We start from the raw sequence: 19,084 nt of genomic DNA, 5'->3' as shown, positions 1-19,084 counted from the left end.
CCAATTTGTACTAATATGAAGCCAACATTTACCTAAATGATCTTTATCAGCACAAAAAAAAAATAATGTCGCTAATTGACACTAATCAGAATTAATATAAACAACCTCAACGACAAGCTTATCAGATGTGAAGTCTTTGAACACAGAATACAAATTAAATTACAGTGAATCAATTTGAAATAAAAGCAATAAAAGCAAATTTGTGACATAAAAGCTTCACATTTGATTTGATGGAGACCAACAACATAAGCAAGATACACACAAACAACATTAGCTGTAGCCTTACCATTAGAAACACTTGTTGCAATCGCCCTATTGTCCACCTATACCAATCTGTATCATAGTCACGCCCATCTGTGTCACACCGTACTAAATGTTCTGAAAGAATCATTATAAAGCGTTGGAAAACAATTAAGAATAGACGCTTCTGGTCAACGTTAGCTGCCTCCAATTTCTCCTCCATACGTTCGACAACCTGACGAGAATATTAAATATAAAAGTGAGATAACGATAAATAAAAAAATACACGATTTTCTTTACACAAAATATGTTAATCAGCTATTTCTATCTAAAACAAGCAAATCTAATCTAAGTTAATTATTGCAAATGCCGATCGAAGCGTGTTCTAACTATAGAACAAACCCCACATCAACCACTTCACAAAAGCTGTGATTTGACCTCATTGCATGTTATACCATCATTATTACTTAAGATAAATCGAGACGGTCTCTATTAAAGGATGTGTACTACAAGAGCCAGCGACATCAAGCAACTTCAATAATTTGAACTTCGGCGATGCCTACTCAATTGTAATAGATCTAGTCGGCAAAACAATTTCGCATGTAATGGATCTTTCTTTGACGAAATGATATGAAAAGTCTCCACTATGTTGTCATGACCTTTAACCTGGTTGGAACTACATTGAAACGCTCAAATTTAGAATAAAATCTGCTAAGCTAAGAGGGGAAATCAGAAAGCTCCGGAACTTTCTTTATTAATTAAAAATTTCAAAACTGGATCCCTCTCAAAGTACTATTCTTGAATGACAATACCCTTCTCCAGCGCACTTCCACTGTAGGAGGACCATCTGGCCTTTTCAATTTCAGGAATAAAAATAACTCTTATGGGACTGGATATGACGAGTATGGAGGCAGGAGAACACGGCTGCCATCAAATTTCCCGTGCAAAAATCGCAAATAAGAGCGAACAATGCCAAGGATCGTTGTCGTGATACAACATCCAGGTCCTGCTGGTCTACATCCTGCTTATTTATTCTCATAACTTCATGTAGATGTCTCAAAAATTCAATATGGTGGTGACGATTAATTTTCTCACTTCCTTCCGACCAAAGAAAACCGTGAGCATTAGCTTGACATGGGAGTTCCCTTTTCGAGCTTTTTCCATTGTGATGATTGGACCTTTGCTTCCACGTCGTACCGATACACCCATGCCTCTTTCATCTTCATTGGTCATTTCACTTCTTCAGAAACATGAACTTTTTTTTCTTATCTTCGACCTCGCCGCAAACTTTGCGGCCCCTCAGTGCATGTACAGTTCTTTTGCTAGAATTTTTTACCATGAAATGTTGGATTCCTCTGCAATTTTCCGAAAGGTTAGATGGCGAATGTATAAAGTCATTAGTTTACACATGATAATTGTTAGTCAAAACTGTGGCCGTCCTGGACAAGGATTGTCTGCGATTTATGTCCGGTCTTCGTTGAACCTTTTACATAAATTATTCGTGACTTTTGGATGACTCAAATATTCATCCTCAAAAACTGTTGGCACTATGTGAAAACGTATCTCAAGCTTCGTATAAAATTTGATGCCCCCCTTGCTTGATCAGATCTTAAGTAATTTAATGGCCCCTGATAATTTTTTAACACAGCCCATGTGAAGCTGGATATAATCCTTATGATGAGAATTCGGACCGTTCCCTATCTCGGAAATTCCACACTAGAAGGGAACCTGAACTCCCGTCACTGCACAAAAAGATGTATAATTATTTCGAACAAATTACGTTGCTGTTGTTGAAAAATTGCGAACTGTTGGCCGCGTTCGAGAGAAGAATCCTCAGAAGAATTTTTGGCCCCCTACATGTAGATGCACGATCCATATAGGTGAGCATAATCCAGCCCGAGCAATCTATAAGGGCAATATCTATGATAGAAAAAGAAAACTAGGCAGACCCTGCCTGAGATGGAGCGATGGCGTAGGTCAGAACGCCAGACAGCTTTTAGGGATATCGAATTAGTGGTACTTGGCGCAAAGTCAGATGTCTGAAGTTCCTTATTAAGGCAGGTCTAGACCAGAGACCGGTTGTTGCGCTGCTGACGATAAGGATGAATTACGTTACTGATACTGGACAGAAAATGTAATGACAATTTTTAGTTTGAAGTAATTTTGAGTGAGGCGTGTCAACTTGTTGTAATTTAGGTTTTCTCGCCAAAAAGAAGGGAAAAGGGAGAAAGAAATGCAAGCAGAATGGTTTATGTTAAATGGGCGTTATTACTTTTTTTCAGAACACATTTTGTCGGATAAATTTATATTCTGCATTCTTAGCTTCTGTATAAATTCAGGTCTCGATTATCTTTCTCTTCACCGATAGATGCGATCCGATACCTTGTATTCGGTGAATAAGGGAACTAAGAACAGAATGTTTGTGGCCAAAATGTGACTACCCCTTTCCAAGACTGACTCAAATGTCTCAACTTCTACTGGTCTTGGCTTGACAAACATTTTATGACCTACTTTCCCCGGTAAAATTAGGGCCATAGCAGCCAGTCAGCCTATTTTTGAAAAGAAAAAAAACACGAAGTAAACGAAAAACCAAATCGAAACCTAAAGTCATAGATGGATGATCTGCATCTAGACTAGTGAGGAGAGGATCTTACCCATCTATTTCTACTACATATACTTCTTGACAAAACAATACTTTCGGGCAAACCACAACCCTGGACCGACGGTGCCAATTCATCTGACTACTATGATTTTCAATGTGATTATACTTCAGATTCGATGTGCAAGTGAAAAGCGTACAACAGGATAGCACAATGAGAACTATGTAATCTGCGGTATAAAGTATCCGCATTTTGAAGATTAAACGGAAGCCAGTTGACGACGCAAACAGGTTTAATATAATTGGCACGTGGAACGGCAACAAATCCTATGGCCATGCGTTCATTTCAAAGTCCCTGGATAAACAACAAGCGGCTTGCTTGCCGTTTAAGTATAAGATTTTCGGACTTATAACTTTTTTACTCATCCTTCGTCGTATTAACCAAATGGGGAGATTGGAATGGATTGGATGGATGATAGATGAGAGAAGATTGCAATGGATAAATGAAACGAAGTCGGGTTACCCTGTAGTGGTTCGGAACGCCGAGCTGATCAAGTTTCTCAAGAAAGTAATGACCATATTTTAAGCAAAGGAGCACGAACTTTTATTGATAGTAGAAGGATACTCAATGCGATACTGGCACTGAAGAAGGGAACAAATTGTTCCCGAAATATCGATATATTTCGAATAAAAAATTACTACTAACAACGGAGATGGTTTTGGGTGGAAGAATTTCTACCGCAAAGCTGATGGGGTCACACCATACAAATATGTTTCAGAAATCGACTGTATGAGTTACTGAAGAGAGTTCCTCGGCACCCGAATACGATCGATAATGAGGCTGACAGATTGGCTTCCCATGTGTCTAATGGACGAATTGTGGAACCACACCAAGCATGAAACCACCCATTGACAATTTGTCCTAAATAGTGAAATCGTAAGGACTCACGCGAAGAATTGAAAGATCTCAAACTTGTCCCCGCATGCATTGCTATTTTCCCTTAAGAATGGAGACATGAAAACTCTAGCAGGACCTATTTCGGATCAATGTTTCCTAAACTATCACCTGAGGAAAATTTGGGTGGTGGATCCAGCCTTTGCAGCCAATGTAATGAACAGGACAACTACCTTGTACTTCATATATAACCCCACGACTTCGTCAGCGTTTAGACGAAAGAATCTCAGAAAGGTTATTTTTAACAAAAATTTACAAACTGAAACATGACACAAGTGACAAATCGGCAATTGGGGGAAAGAGAGATACCAAAAGAGTCTTCACTATTTCGCTACAGGGAAATAGCAACTTAGAAAATATTGTGATTCTTTGTAAATAGTCATTAGTCGAAGAGGACACCGAATTTCAATGGCAACGACATAAGAAACACTGCTGGATAAGACTCCATAAGAGCAGAAAGAAAAATAGAATTATAGGGATGTGCAGGCCTGGGGCCCGTTTTTCTGCATAATTTTCGCTCTAGGTCTGGATTTTCTCTCTACGGCTCTTTATATGTATAATTACTAAAACACTATACTTTGGTAGAATTTTATACGCTACAGGTATTGTCTTTAAGAGAATAAAAACATTTCTTCAAACATGTATGGTCAGTTGAAATAAGCGCCACGCATCCAAGAAAGCAACGCGATACATCTTGAATCTTCTACACCAGTTACCCGATCGCCATGAAAATTGATAAAAGTTCAACTCCATCCTCACAGCGAGTGAGAGGGGCGACTCTCCTTCAATCATGATGAACGCTCGTGTTGGTCAGTCCTCTCCTGTAGAAAGTTATGGCCCTTCATAGTATTTTTGGTTTGTCGCCATAGTAGTTTTTTTTTATTTTCATAACTACAGCATTAAATAGAAGGATGGGGGTTATAATAGAGGAAAAGGATGGCCCCCTCTCTAATCCCGTTAAAAAATTGAGGTTATTTTCATGTTAAAACGGTAGGGTTTAACTTTGAACCCCATTCCGCAGGCGGAAAGAAGAGAATGAATGGAAAAGGAAATCTTCTCTCTCAAAGCCCGTTGAAAAATTGCAGCGGTCACCTCCCCTTCATCATGGTAAAGTTTCATTTGTTATTTTCGTGAGTATGGACGCGGATGGAGGAACAAAGGTCAGCACGTAGATAATTGTCCTACAAATGAGTTTATTAATGTTAGGAAAATAAACTGTTCAGGGCATCGTGAGTTGATGACCACGATGACATTAAAATATTCCCCATTTGCACCGTCTTAACTTACTAAGTGGAATAACCGCTGCGATTTTTCAATCGCCACGAGTTTTCATCGGGTTTCATGAGGGAAGCCTCCTCCTCCCTTGCCATTCACTTCCTGCAAGAATGGGGCTGAAATTCTGAAAATTATTAAAAATGCCACCCAAAAAAATCGAATATTGGAAGATCAACCAGACCTGCACGGCAACTAGTAGCCACTAGATTTGCTGAAATTTCTGAAGAATAAGACTCACGACTAGAAACAAAACGAATCAGAGCCTCTATTTCAAGAGCTACTGAAACACGAAAAAAGTTAGATGGATGATTAACAACCTGCAACTTCAGTCTTTCACTTAAAGAGGTGTCGAAAAATCTCAACATCATGATGTATGAAATACAAATTTTCAAGCAAAAGTGTCTACTTTCAGGGCTGCTGCAATTCACGAAGAGCAAGACACATAACATGGTACTGAATGCGCACGATAGGTTCGAACTCCATAAAACAGCTTTCAATTACAATGAAGACTATGATTACAAAATGCGCCGAAATGTGATCATTGATATAATGGTTATATTGTCGCGTTTTTAAGTTTCAGTAAGAAATGCGTGGTATATGATATTCCATTGCAAGGGTCAAATGGCCACCCCTAACTAAAGCATCAGAGCCACTTCTCATATTACTGGAGCTGGAGAATTTAAACACTTTTTACAGCATATTTGGAAATACAATGCACGCTTTCAAATGGTATCGCTCGGGGTAGCGAATATTGTAAAATATGGTAATTTCAAAAATGAAAAGGAAGACGAGGCGGCTACGGTTTCTCTTTTCTCCTCAATCAAATTGGGCTGGAAAACAAGGCAGTGAATGAGCTGACCATGGGTTGAAATACCACTAAACCAACCAGGACCGTTCTGTGGAATCTGAAAGTGGTTCCCGGCATAACAATGAGAAAGGAAGAACAATTGAAGAAATTATAATGGGATACCAGCGGTGGAACAGTCCAATATGCTCATCAAGGGAAAAATATGCGCAAGAGATGTCACAGGATTGTTAGATTACTGGAAATACTGACAGATAACCGCAGGCTAAGCTACCACCTGAGAAAGCTAGGGATACATACGAACACAACCTACACATATTTTTCTTCAAGCGTTCACAATCGGGGTCAGTCGTCGTGATCGGTTTCGTCATTTTTTTCTATAAAAATCCTGATCTGGATGCAATCGCGAGGCACATGAATGATCGCAAGACGAAATACATGGTGACAATGTCAGCATCAAAAACGTAATAAGCAATAGCATCAAATGGCACTGGCCAAATGAGAACAATAAATATAGAAAAACACAACGTTGAAACCGTTAATAATTTCTCCTATCTTGGGTCGAAACTTACAACCGATAACAGTTACGACGACGAAGTCTCCGCGAGTTGGCAGCTTATAAAAACTGTTCCGTTCGGAAGTCCCAATCATAGCTCTTACTGTACATCAATTATCTTGCCAGTCCTCACGTATTTCTCGCAGGCTTAATTTCTTAGCAAGAAAAAATGCAAATTTTTGGTCCCTACAGGAGAATGAGCAATACCACAACCATTTGGATAAAGATGATCCAGCCCGGAAAATCTATAAAGACAATATCTGTGGTTGAAAAAGTAAACGTAACAGACCCCGCCTCAGATCGAGTTATCGCGCAGCCCAGGACGCCAGAGAGCTTCTAGGGATATCGAATTGATGGACTTCGCCGCAAAACCGAAATGCCTAGAGTTCCTTACTAAAGCAGATTTAGACCGAGTACCGATATTCAAGTTTTGGAATGGAAAGTTTAATTTGGTTGAAAATCAACATTTTTGCGAAATTTGTATGTATTTGACGATAAAAACTTGATCCTAAGTATTTATATCTTAAATCCTTAACACATCGGGGCAAAAAGGTCACACGACAAATCAGAGGAACCATTTTCAAGCCTCTAAACAATCTCAATCTCCCCGGAGGAGACGGTGAATCAGTTTTCAATAACCCGAGATACCCAGCAGTCAAGTATTATAGGTAGATATTCGAAGCAGTTCGCCCAACCCATAATCCTATCACAGACGCTCGCCAAAGTGCTATAGCGAGTTCAAGGAGAAGAATAACAATAATTCTCACGTTTCCTCTTGATTTCGTTGAACACTATTCCATATCCCAAACAGCAACTCATCAGATGCTTCATTTGTAATGACAATTGATTTACACAAATCCATCGTGCATGGGATATTAATTTCGGGGTTAAAATAAGACAATCACTTCACTGTTTTCTAGATGTTAGCTGTATTGTAGTTGATCAATATGAAGATTCCTCAATAACGTTCACATTTTTCATATTAAAGCTGTCATCGCGATCATTTAGATTTGAAAAAAATATAATTTCAGTATGTTTAGAGACCGTATTCGCCTAAAATAAGGGTCACGTTTTCTAGATTAACTACATACTAATCTGTATTCTTGGAAGAAATAGTCTGATCCCTTCTATTTTCTCATTCATAGCAATTGTGGACTGTTATATTCGCTTAGGGAAATCAAATGTACCACGCTTTTCCGTACAGCATAACCAATTTTTATGCAAATATTCTAAACATTACTACAATTATTGACTTACAGTCCTTGACCATGTTATGAGAAGAAAACAATTACTAAACATAGTGTTCAGCCAGCGAAACAGTTCCATTGAACTCTGTAAGCTCTGAATTCAAGAAAGATACGAATGGTATATCATCCCGAAATTTTGCCAGATATTATGACGACCAAGGCTCGCATTTCCACTCAACTAATCAACAACTATGTTGATATTTTTGCACTTCAAATTCCATAACCTTAATAAAATCATTTCAAAATCGAATATTTCACAACTTCCGAATTATCTACTTTACCGATCGTAAATAAGATTAGTTCACTACTTGCTAATTCACTTTAAAAGTGTATCCATAAAATATAATCGTTTTTTTATACTCACCTCTTCGCTGAGCTTGTCTGTATTGTCAACGGGCTTCTTGCGTTTCGAGGTGCCCTCATCTTCCGAGTCACTGGACGATGATTCCGCAGCTCGTGCTAATTTGTCCTTGGCTTCATTTAGTTCGTTACCTATTTTTCACCACAGCAATTAAAGAACAAATAGAAAATTAGAATACAAGATCAACAACCAAATAAATACTGTGCATGAACAAAGGATCCATAACTCAAGTCATTGTAGAAAAAAATCCACTTACCCAACTTTATAACGTGTTTATTCATTTTCTTGATAGTCAAGTGCAAGATCTCCCATAAATACATTTTTGTGAATTCTGATGTCATTTCTTTGGAGAAAATCCAAGTGGCTACGGCTGAGCACTCGACGATTTGGGTTTTCAATAGCTTATCAATGATAACTACCATCATTTGCTGATGACTGCGCCACAGTTCGAATACATTGTGCAATATACAAATTTGGGCTTCTTCCGAATCGGCCAAGGTCTGAAAGAAAATAGAATAGAAACGGAAGTAAGCATTCATCAAGTAATGTTGCTTTATAAGAATTTGAAGAGAAAAAGACTTCTCAGATTAAAAAGTGAAGACCGAAAGCAAATGAACGCGAGTTTTGTCATTTAGATGAGCAAGCCGGGTTCAATCTAAACAAACAAAATAAAATTATGAGGGGCTTTCTGGAAGAGGAGTAACTCCATCAGTTTTGAAATGATCACTAATACATTAAATTGTAAAGAATGGAAAAAATATTGAGCAGCGAGTCGGCAATGTCCATTCAATCCAAACATCCAATGTACGGGGGTTTAAATATGCAATTATTTAACAAGTTTAAAGAAGCTCAACGAAACAGAAAAATCACAAATAAACTCCACTGCCATAAGCAGTTTAATTGTTCATGGTAGGCTGGTCAGCAATCGGCTTTTTCTCAAGAAGGCCATTTCCAAGCGAATACCGAAAACATCTACATTACGTGTGTATTTCAAAAACCACTACTGACATTACACAATTGGCTGCTAACAATTCACGCTTATGATTTTCATTTTGATCCCATATCGTGATCGAATTTCGGTAGTCTCAATCTTCACTTGAAATATTTAGTTAAAAACCTCTCGTACTTACCTTAAAAACATGATGAAACTTTGCAATTGCTGCGAAACTGTGTGAGAATGACTTAGAGCCTAAATTTAGTAAAGTCTGGACAAATACATCTATTTTCAAGGGGCTATATTGACTATCGGCCGCATCGTTTTCACCATTCTCACCAGCGTTCGGGAGGTCGTTCAGCACGTTAAGAACTTCTTCCGCTGTGCACTTTTGACGAATGGACACAACCAATTCGTGTGCTGTTGCTGTACCAGGAAGTGAAGCTAAAATGATAGAAAAAAGAACTTTTATAAGTTTTTGATTTCCTTCCTCTTATTTGAATTTTAAAATGTGATTTCAAAGCTAGGTAGACGTTATTGGATTATTATTACTACCGGTAGCACCAAGTACTTCCCCTAAGTAACATTTAATAATAATAAATATATATAATAATAATAAATATATCAGAGGATAAGCACTTAAACGAAAAGCATAAGACTCAATTTTTTTAGATATGCTCTTAGGAGGATTGTCCTCGATAAGCAATTTAGGAACCTTGGTTTCCGTCCGATTCACGCAATTTGGAGGATACAAATATATTAAGCGTGATTATATTGTATTTATTAGGTTCTCTGAAGGGTAATAAACGTTTGTTAAAATTTCTTTAATAATCCACAACTTAATGTGTTCGCTAATACAGGAGGTGTCACGCGAGGGGAACATTAGAGAATTCATGAGTTCAGCTCGCGATGGCTTTTTTATACACACTTCGACCTTAGATCAAAGAGTTCCGACGAATCTATCCGTATGGAGAATTAATCCCCTGCATTTTCAAAATTCACGATTGTCATATTCATCCTGATAGCCCTCCTTAACGCATATGTGCCGCGAGAGTCAGGTTGGGGACTGGCCCATTCAAACCCTATCTCATTGAAGTCTAGCAACTACCATTTGCTAACATTTTCATCCTCGTTTTCAAATGTTCCACTATCAATATTTCTACCTCTTTTGAAAAAGGGAATACGAAGTAAGTGGGTCATATCTTCTTTCAGTAGAACGTGTCCTTTACAGAGCACCTCAAAAATAGCAAAGAGTGAGTTCTACCCCACAAGAAAGACTATACTTGTTAGACTTTGAATCAAATTTCTCTAAGTAGCGACGGCTTCAGAATTCCTTAGATGATCTGCCACCATGTTTAGTCGTTTGAATTTTTTTGCTACTACGACCAAATCTGTAGACTTCGAAAGACAATCAAGGATGGGCTCAAAGATCCAGGAAAGTTTCACTGGTAGGGAAGTGAATGATGAGGGAAGTGAATGATGAGGTTCAACAATGATATCTCTATTACCAAACAAATACGAGTTACAACGGGATCCGCCGTCAACTATTAAACAGGGTTATGACCCGTATGAGTGGATATGAGAAGATCATTTTCTTTGGTATGGTTAAATATAATATTGATCAATCTGGATGTGATTGGTTTTCTCAAGAGATCGTATCCTGTCTTGCCAAAAAAAGCAGTTAATATGTGATATTTTGCAGTAATGATATAAGCTATGATAGGTATAAGCGGCCACTTTGAGAAGTGATATGCTACAAGAGACAAGAGGAGCAGAATCTAACCGGTTCGGATCTTCAGAGCCAGCCCATAGTTTTCACAAATGATCCTTTAAGGTACCCACAATTTTTTATCTAGTGCCCGCAGCCTAACTCTAGCTACAGATCGCAAAGAGAGCACTTTAGGGCCTCTCACTCCTCTCCGAGTTTTAGGGTATGCCAATTCTGGCGGCAAGTTTCCTATAGACCAGAACATGGTATTCTATAGGTCAGCGCCCCATGCAAGCCAGTGTAATCCTGTACAGATTAGCGCACGTTTGGACCATAATCTCTCGTGATCAGGTTCTTTTTGTAGGAATCCAAATCCTTCATCATCTGAAATCAGTAAACCATGATAGAAATTAGTCAATCAATAAGAATCAAGAAGAATAAGACCTTCTCGGAGGCAGAACCTTTCAATTTCCAACATTGTAGCCAACATGGTAAATTGCTTCCCCATTACCCTTCTACGCCACATAGAATCGTCAAGGTAGTTAGATCTTTCATATGAAAGTGGTCGATAAGGGAATTACATAAAAAGGAACATCTGCCTAACACTGAGCCTTATGTTCCAGAAGAAGGTTGAAAGTGAGCATTTCTTTTACGAACCCATTCTCAGAAACTACCCAACCGAAAAATCTGAAAAAAAATCACAAGGCTGCCACTATATGGTACCTAGGCTCCGAAATACTCTCCATATCAATATCAGTTCAAATAAAGTGGATATTCTCACATAATATATGCATACGTGCCAGGTACTAATGGGACAAATGTCCACTCAAATGTGTTTATAAAAGAAATACACAAAACCTTTCATACCTGAAACGTCGAGCTTCCGGTTTCCCGGTTTTTTAACCTCACTCTGGGAAAAGTGATCCGTGATGCTGAGGTAGTACGAGAGGCACCATTCTCTTTAAGTCCAACCAACTACTGGCCTAGGCTAACGATATCGACATCATGGGAAGAACGATCCAAGACGTACAAACTGCCTTCATCTAGATCGAGCTGGCGGCCATTGGCGCGAGATCTTGGGCTGCACATCCTCCATTGATGTTCGGCGCGGTCGAGATAAGAATCCTCCGAAGGATTTTTGCCCCCTACAAAAGGATGGACGGTTCCGTACCGTATGTAACGACAAAATCTATGAACGATACCATGATCGTCTGGTTGTGGACAAAATCCGGCTGAATAGATTGCGGTGGCTGCGTTACTTAATCAGTGTGGATGAGGGTGATCCAGCCTAGAAAGTCTATAAAGGCAATATCTACGGTATGGTATGAACCTTGCTTCAGATGGAATGATGGCCGAAGCCAGGACACCAGACAGGTTTTAGGCATTTCGAATTGGTGGACCTCTGCGCAAAACCGAGATGTCTGGAGTTCTTTATTAAGAGAGGCCAAGACGAACATTCAATCTGTAGCCGCCATTTGGGATACATTAAACTTTCAGTGGCCCTCAAGGCGAACACCTTAAAACGATCCAACAAAACAACGTCATACATAACACATTTCCGCCAAAATTCACTTCTAAACTTATATAAAATGTTCCTCATAGGTTGTGTGGACACATACTATCACTAGCACTGACTTTCCTTCGGAAAAATTTGAGAAAATACTATTATGCTATTATTTTATTTTTTTTTAAATAAATGATACACTAAACGGAGGGAACTGCAATGATATATTGGAACGCGAGTACAAACAAAATTTACAATGCAGGCATAACCCTATTTTGAAATGAAATAAAGGATAAGGCCAAAGGACCAAGCTGTTAGTGATTATAGTCGCGAATCATTCTAGAGCTGTGCGAAAAGCACAACAGTGAAGGCACGAACGTTAATAATTCACGGTCAGGTATCTCGAAGGCTATTGAGCATTGTATCAAGTCGTGACAAAGCTTGTACATGATTCAAAGCTCATCCTGGGTCTACCATAGCTCATTGGTTTTGTAAAGATGCCATATTCAACAAAGCTAGGCGATCAAGATAAAATTAGTAGAGGGAATGAGTAAACTTCCTTAGGACTGATTCCATTGTACAGTTACGCAATTGGGGTAAGGGGACCATTTGACGGAAGCATACTCAAGAATATTTTCGGCATAAGCATTAAAAACAATTAAGAAAATGACCGGGGAATGAACATCTATAACTGGTAAGAAGAACGAAGGATGAACCCGACATTCTGGAAGCTCCACTGAGGATGCCAACATAGTGAAAGTTAAGAAGAAGGCTACCATCAAGCATCACCCCGATATCCTTGTAAAATTGAATCGCTATTAAGTTTGGCCATCAAGCCAGTAAATGGATATCAGAGGGGAAGTTTTCAATAATCACAATGTATAAAATTTGCTCACATTCAGTGCTTACATATTCTGAGCGCACCACAGAGACAAGGTGTCGAGGTTTGATTGAAGGCAGCAACAGAAAATTCTTTTAGATTTTATTCGTTTTGAGAATGAAGGGGGTCCTAAGTCCGCATCAACTTAATGCAGGACCGGACCAACTGGGGAGCAACTTACTCCCTCTTTCCTGGTCCACGGACCCCTCGCTTAGGGCTTGCACCCAAACTTTTAAAAAAAGTCAAGCGACGACGGCTTTACGGTTTCTTACCAGGGCAGAGGCAAATTGTTAGGGGACCTCGAATAAAGGAAAGAGAGGAGTCGAGACAGAACTATCGAAGGAAACTGTACATAACATACCGCATAGGTATCGGGATTGCAACCAGGAGAGAACAGAGAGAAAAATCGATGGAAATCTGTATGATCAGAATTTGTCTAGAGGTAGAGAATAGTCAAATACTTTAGAGAAGTCAGTATAGACTGTATCGATATCTTTTTATCGTTCAAATACTTTGTGACAAAGTTAGTAAACTCTAGCAAAATTAGTGCCAATTGAGCGCAAATAAAGTGTCCAAAACGACATGAACCTTTTACGTATTATAGAATCTTGGAGATCAAGGAAAGAATAAATATTGGGCAGTAGTTTTCGACCAATATAACATTGCCTTTTTAGGTAAAGGGATGATTCGAGCCTCCTTCCACTTGTCTGGAAAGATACTGCCGTCACACAAAATCAACACCAAGGTGTAAATTTTGGGTTAACGTCGGGATAAGGAGGATTGACATCGATTCCGTCCGATCACGAAACGTGATGTCACCCGACACTCTGCCTACTGTCGAGTGGCTAGTCCCATCGGGTGTCCTGAGATCAATGTGTAATCTCTGTCACTTCTACCGATCGTCGATAATAATTTTCTGGGCGAAATCCGAAGCCAAACAACTGACGGTGGCTTCGGTATCAATCACGCCTGAGATATGTTCACCCAAGACTGTGATATCCCCCCAAATCCCTGCATCAGACTTTCTAACTTTCGGAGTTACTGTGTATAGCGTCGCAATATCCACACAGTCACCTGCATCAGATTCGCGAAGCAACATTATCGTCCGGCGCACTAGCATCCTGCGTGGAAGGATCAACCCAACCCCCAGGATCTCTCCTCGGAGAATTGGCAGACCAAGTCGAGCTAAGTACCAATAACCTGGCGATAATATCGATGGAAGGCCACGTTGCTCGCTTGGCCAATAATCTCGTTGAGACATATTTCTGCTGTTTCAAAATCAAAAATGGCCAGGGAAAAATGATGAACTAATTCTCCACCAGAGGAAAGTGAAACAAAATATTCAATCCAAAAAGAAATAATCAGATTGGAAAAGTGACAAATGTAATATCAAAAAACAAATTAAAACTCAATTTAACTAATCAAAGAAAACTAAAGCGAAAATAATGTAAATCATGAACATTTTAAATAGAGAAAAAAAGAAGATAAATTATCAATAACCAATAAGCCAAAAAGAGGTAACCAACCATCTCAAAAAAAAGAACCTTGAGGACTCCACAATCCCTAAATGTTCAATTCTCATAACCAACCGAAATAGGCTATCTTCCACTGAATCAAGTAACCGGAACCAAGGAAATGAAGAACTCCACGTTGGGCGCCATTGGCAATTAATTATAAAATCTCGGGAGCTATTTGATGGCACACCAAAATCTTTGCCAATTAACCAGTTCCTTTCTCGCGTGGAAGCACTGACTCATTCAACCCTATAAGGAGGTTTCAGTCTGTTGTGTGTATACTTATCTACACACCCTTTTCAGAGATAGAGTAGCAGATTGGTACTGGGATTACCGCCAGTCGGTCGGACGAATCGAATGGACGTCTTTTCAAGAGGCTCTTCGCCAACAGTTTAAGGACTTCTTAGATGACTGGTATATCCTTGAACTGATGCGAGACCGCACACAAGATCCATCCAAAGACTTAGACAGCTACTATAAAGCTTAATCCTTAACGGAGGATAATTTGATAGAGTTGCTACCTCTTGGGCTGAGACCGTGCGGCCAGAGGCAACTTCTCTACTCTCCGGCTAGTACGGTTCGCGACCTGCGTAAGTTAGTGCAACAGAGCGAAATTTTAGAGCAGCGTTTCACAAGTGGGCTCTCTAACCAACTGCACAACATTCTACTGAATCTGGCGAGGAGGTGGATATGAAATGCATCTCAGGAATTCTTCAGTCTAAGAATCAGGTTTTGGATCTACATTTGGTCTGCTGGAATTGTCGGCAGATCGGATATTTGTTCGAGGACTGGTTGTAGAATCTCAAAGACTTCTGTTACAGTTGCAGACGCCTAAACACACGTAAGCTCGTGTGTCCAAAATGTAAAGTTCAAGAGCCCAGCACCAGTCATCAGGACGTTCCTGGTACCTAATAAGTAGTTTTCTTTAGTACGAAAAGGGGAAAAGTCCTTAATCTGAAGAATATTTGAGAGGGAGTCTTTCGGAAGTTTCTACTTCTACTGGTGTCAATATTGAACGAGAAGACTACGCAGAACAATTTTGCATCTAAAAATAGAAGGACGCAGGCGGACTTCTCTTCATCGACCAGTCTCATTACTTTCGTTCATAGTCATCGACATAATGGCATCTGAAGATTCCTCATTTCTTTTATTCATAGTCACTAAGGCAAGGGCACGTGAAGATTCTTTCTGATAAACTTAAAGATACACATAATTGCCATGAAACCAACGCCTAATTGTGGCTGCAAAATTTTTTTTTTGAAGTCAACGTTTAAATTTATCGTTTCCATAAAAGCAACAGATACTTTTGCGTTTTTCTTCGCACAAATACCGCAAAATTTACGATCGCACCAGATATGGAGCTTTTGATATTCAGGGAAATTTCATTTTAGTAAAATCCATAGGGATTTTTAATTTTCTCAGGGCTCGTCACCCCTGAAGCAGCTCTTTTAATATCAATTTTCGATTGTTGAATTATCTACTAAAAATATATTTCATTTGGGGTCTCGGTCAATAGTCTCTTGAAACCAAAGGCTAAGTTTATTCAAAAGAGTCGTACGTTGAGAGTTTTCTCCTACACTTACAGTAAACAATTAAAGAAAATTGCGCGACACATGGGAAGCGTCAATCAAGTCTTCTTCAACGAAAAGCTTAAGAATTTGTGAATGGGTTTCGAGCTCAATTGAAAAGGTCGATTTTCAGTTTTTTCTTCAAGTCATAGTTCTCAAGATCATTAGGTGAGCAATTAAAGTTACATTCTAACTCTCAGTTAGCCTTCAAATGCATTCGAGCTTGCGCCCACGCCATACATCACACTTTTAGTGAAATCGAAAGTGTGTAGATAATTTCAAAATCTCCGTATTGTCGTTGTCTTTCTCGTCGTCTCGTCACTACAATGGTTACTGGTAAGAAGGAAAAGCACATATGCATGAAAAACCTTCAGAAATGGCTATGGTCTGTTAGTTCTGTACTATCCTATTGTGAATGGTATAACTTCAAATACCCATGGCACTTTGAATACCGCGTACACCAATTGTGCAGATTTTCCACCAGACCAATCCGCAACTACTTCAAAGTAGCACTGAAAATTACTTCCGACACCTTATGCCGTTCTTGCTTTTTACTCTTTTTCTCAGCATATCAACCTGTCCATTCCATATTCTGGATGTTTCTTCTTCCATCCGAAGACTAATTAACAATCAAAACGCATAAATGTGGTAAATTAAAATACAAGAAATAAGATACATTTTTTTGAAACACAATCCACTTCAGAAATTTGGCGTTGCTTCGGCAGGTTATTATGAGTGTTATGTCTTTTCGATTGTAAAAGTAATCCTATACCTGGCGAGTACTGGATATCACATGCATATGCAACAGTTTTGATGTAACCGCGTGTCTCTATCGAAGCAAATCTTTCTAGTTCGCTTAGTTGATTGTGGTGTAATTGTTTGTCATACATTTCACTTTCATGACAAACCGACGAGACTTCCACGTGTGAATCAGCGCGAAAAGTAGTAATTTGGCGTAATACGAAGAGGTTAATGGCTTTTATGTGCAGGAAGAATAATAAAGATTTATGATTTCCGGGGAATGTTGCAGTTTCATTGGCAATGCCATTGAGGATCCATTTCCATAGGTAGAATTATCTTTTATCTGATCACATAAATTCTGTTATTATCTACACTACACTGTATGCTATACCTTTAAGCACACTTGGGACAGGAGAGTTGGAGGAACACCAGGTAACCATGTCATACGTTTTCAGTAAATTTTGAAACTCGATAGATTCATTCAGTTGTCCGTAGCGATTTTTTCGATGACGGAATTTTTTTTCTAGTATTTGCCAATTCATAGCTAAACCATGCTATTGAGTTTTGATCCAGTCTTGGGAATAACGCAACGCCAGCGAGATTTAAACCGCAACCTTCCGTACGACAGCCTTGTGCTCTAACCACTTAGCTATCCAGACACGTACCAAATCAACACTTAAGGACGAGAAAGCTGACAGCACTTTAGATGTCGCGTTTGTTGATTCTTGGCCAAAAACGTATTCGGATAAACATTTCTAATACTCTGTTGACGCTATTTAAGCATACAAAATGAAATTTAATTACTGAAGATAAAACTTGGAAACCATTATACCATTATAGTCCAGAAAGGACAAAGGGGAAAAGGAAAGACAAAGCAATGAATAGCAGAAGAGGTATCGGCTGAGAAAATGGTGGCAATGCATCTTGAATTAGCCGTGGAATTATCTTAACCAATTAAATCGAAAATAGGGAAATCATTACATGAGGAAAACTGTACAATGCGCAGTAGGGACACACGGCATGACAGAATCAACCTTCCTAAATCCACAACGAGGAAGGCGGAGGACCTGTTGAATCTCTTAATCGTCCAAAATGTGGATCTTCATACAAGTTGTGCAGAGTCTTCAAGAGCAAATAGAGGAAAAATGGAAACTCCTCACGACCAGAGTAGACGACCGATACCTGGAGGAAATCAAAAGCTACAGGAGCCATATCAATTACAGATTCGATAACATTCCGGTCCATGTGCACAAAGGGAAACCGAAGAAGGGTGCTTCGAAGGACACATCGAGTGGGAAGCCTACTAGGATCTTCGAAGGAATCATGAAGCTCATAGAGGAAAAAAGGACAGAGTAGAACTGGGAAATGGATCTTCTGCTTATTGAGCAGGAAAAGCTAGATGATCTAAACCTGGATTTCCTAAGGTGCAAAGCGGAACGCCAGTCACAGGAAAGTATCATGTCAGAGGACGAGAACGATACTTCGACATTAGACAAGAGCTCCGAGCATTAATGAAGCCAATGGCGAACACTGAGATAGCCCAGATAAACCTTCGCCATGCAGAAGCTATATCCACACTAATTGCAAGAGCAATTTCCAAGGAAACAATTAGAACAACACTGGCTCAAGAACCCTGGGGGTATCGGCGACAGATTCGTGGGATGGAGGTCTCGTGGCTATCCAATTTTCACTGGAACTCGGGAGGGGAGTTCGAGTGGCAGACGTGAACTTCGATTATTTTCCAAAAGACGATACGTCTGATGCTGCGTTCATACATGGTGGGTCTGACTGTACGATGGTTGGTCCAGATCGGACGCAAGTCTCACGTCTTTCCTTGGATGTCAATTCAGTTTTGGCGACTGACTTTTTGCTATGCTTCAGGCCATCAAGGTAGCTTTCAGGATGGATGAGGAGAAGGTTGCCATCATTACAGATTCTCTCCATACTTGTAAATTACTCAAACAAACTAGACCATCGCATCATCTAGTGAGCAAAATACATGCATTTGCCTTTAACCTGTGGAGTAAGTGGGAGGATGACTTTCTGGCGATCTGATATCAGGTGTCGGCTGGAACAATGATGGAAGAATTCAACAGAGTAATAATTGACTTATCCGATTAAGACAGTTACTTCATTCTATCCTCGAGAATCAGGGACCAAGCCAGAAGCCAGAGCAAAGGTCCAAAAACTCTTCAGC

General features: G+C 39.4%; 1 protein-coding gene across 1 annotated transcript in view; it reads right to left on the bottom strand.

The window, feature by feature from the left end:
- LOC119653762 (nuclear cap-binding protein subunit 1) overlaps positions 1 to 19,084 on the bottom strand; it is an 82,516-nt gene that overhangs the window by 937 nt on the left and 62,495 nt on the right. Inside the window, exons 4-7 of the mRNA XM_038058743.1 lie at positions 9,169 to 9,416; positions 8,295 to 8,538; positions 8,042 to 8,169; positions 287 to 475 (exon numbers count right to left, since the gene is read on the bottom strand). Coding sequence (XP_037914671.1) covers positions 287 to 475; positions 8,042 to 8,169; positions 8,295 to 8,538; positions 9,169 to 9,416 — 809 coding nt within the window. The remainder of the gene's footprint in view (positions 1 to 286; positions 476 to 8,041; positions 8,170 to 8,294; positions 8,539 to 9,168; positions 9,417 to 19,084) is intronic.

Source organism: Hermetia illucens, chromosome 4 (genome assembly GCF_905115235.1).
Source record: "Hermetia illucens chromosome 4, iHerIll2.2.curated.20191125, whole genome shotgun sequence".
Lineage (NCBI taxonomy): Eukaryota > Metazoa > Arthropoda > Insecta > Diptera > Stratiomyidae > Hermetia > Hermetia illucens.
The sequence above is the reverse complement of the archived record's forward strand: the minus strand, read 5'-3'. Positions and strand labels throughout refer to the sequence as shown.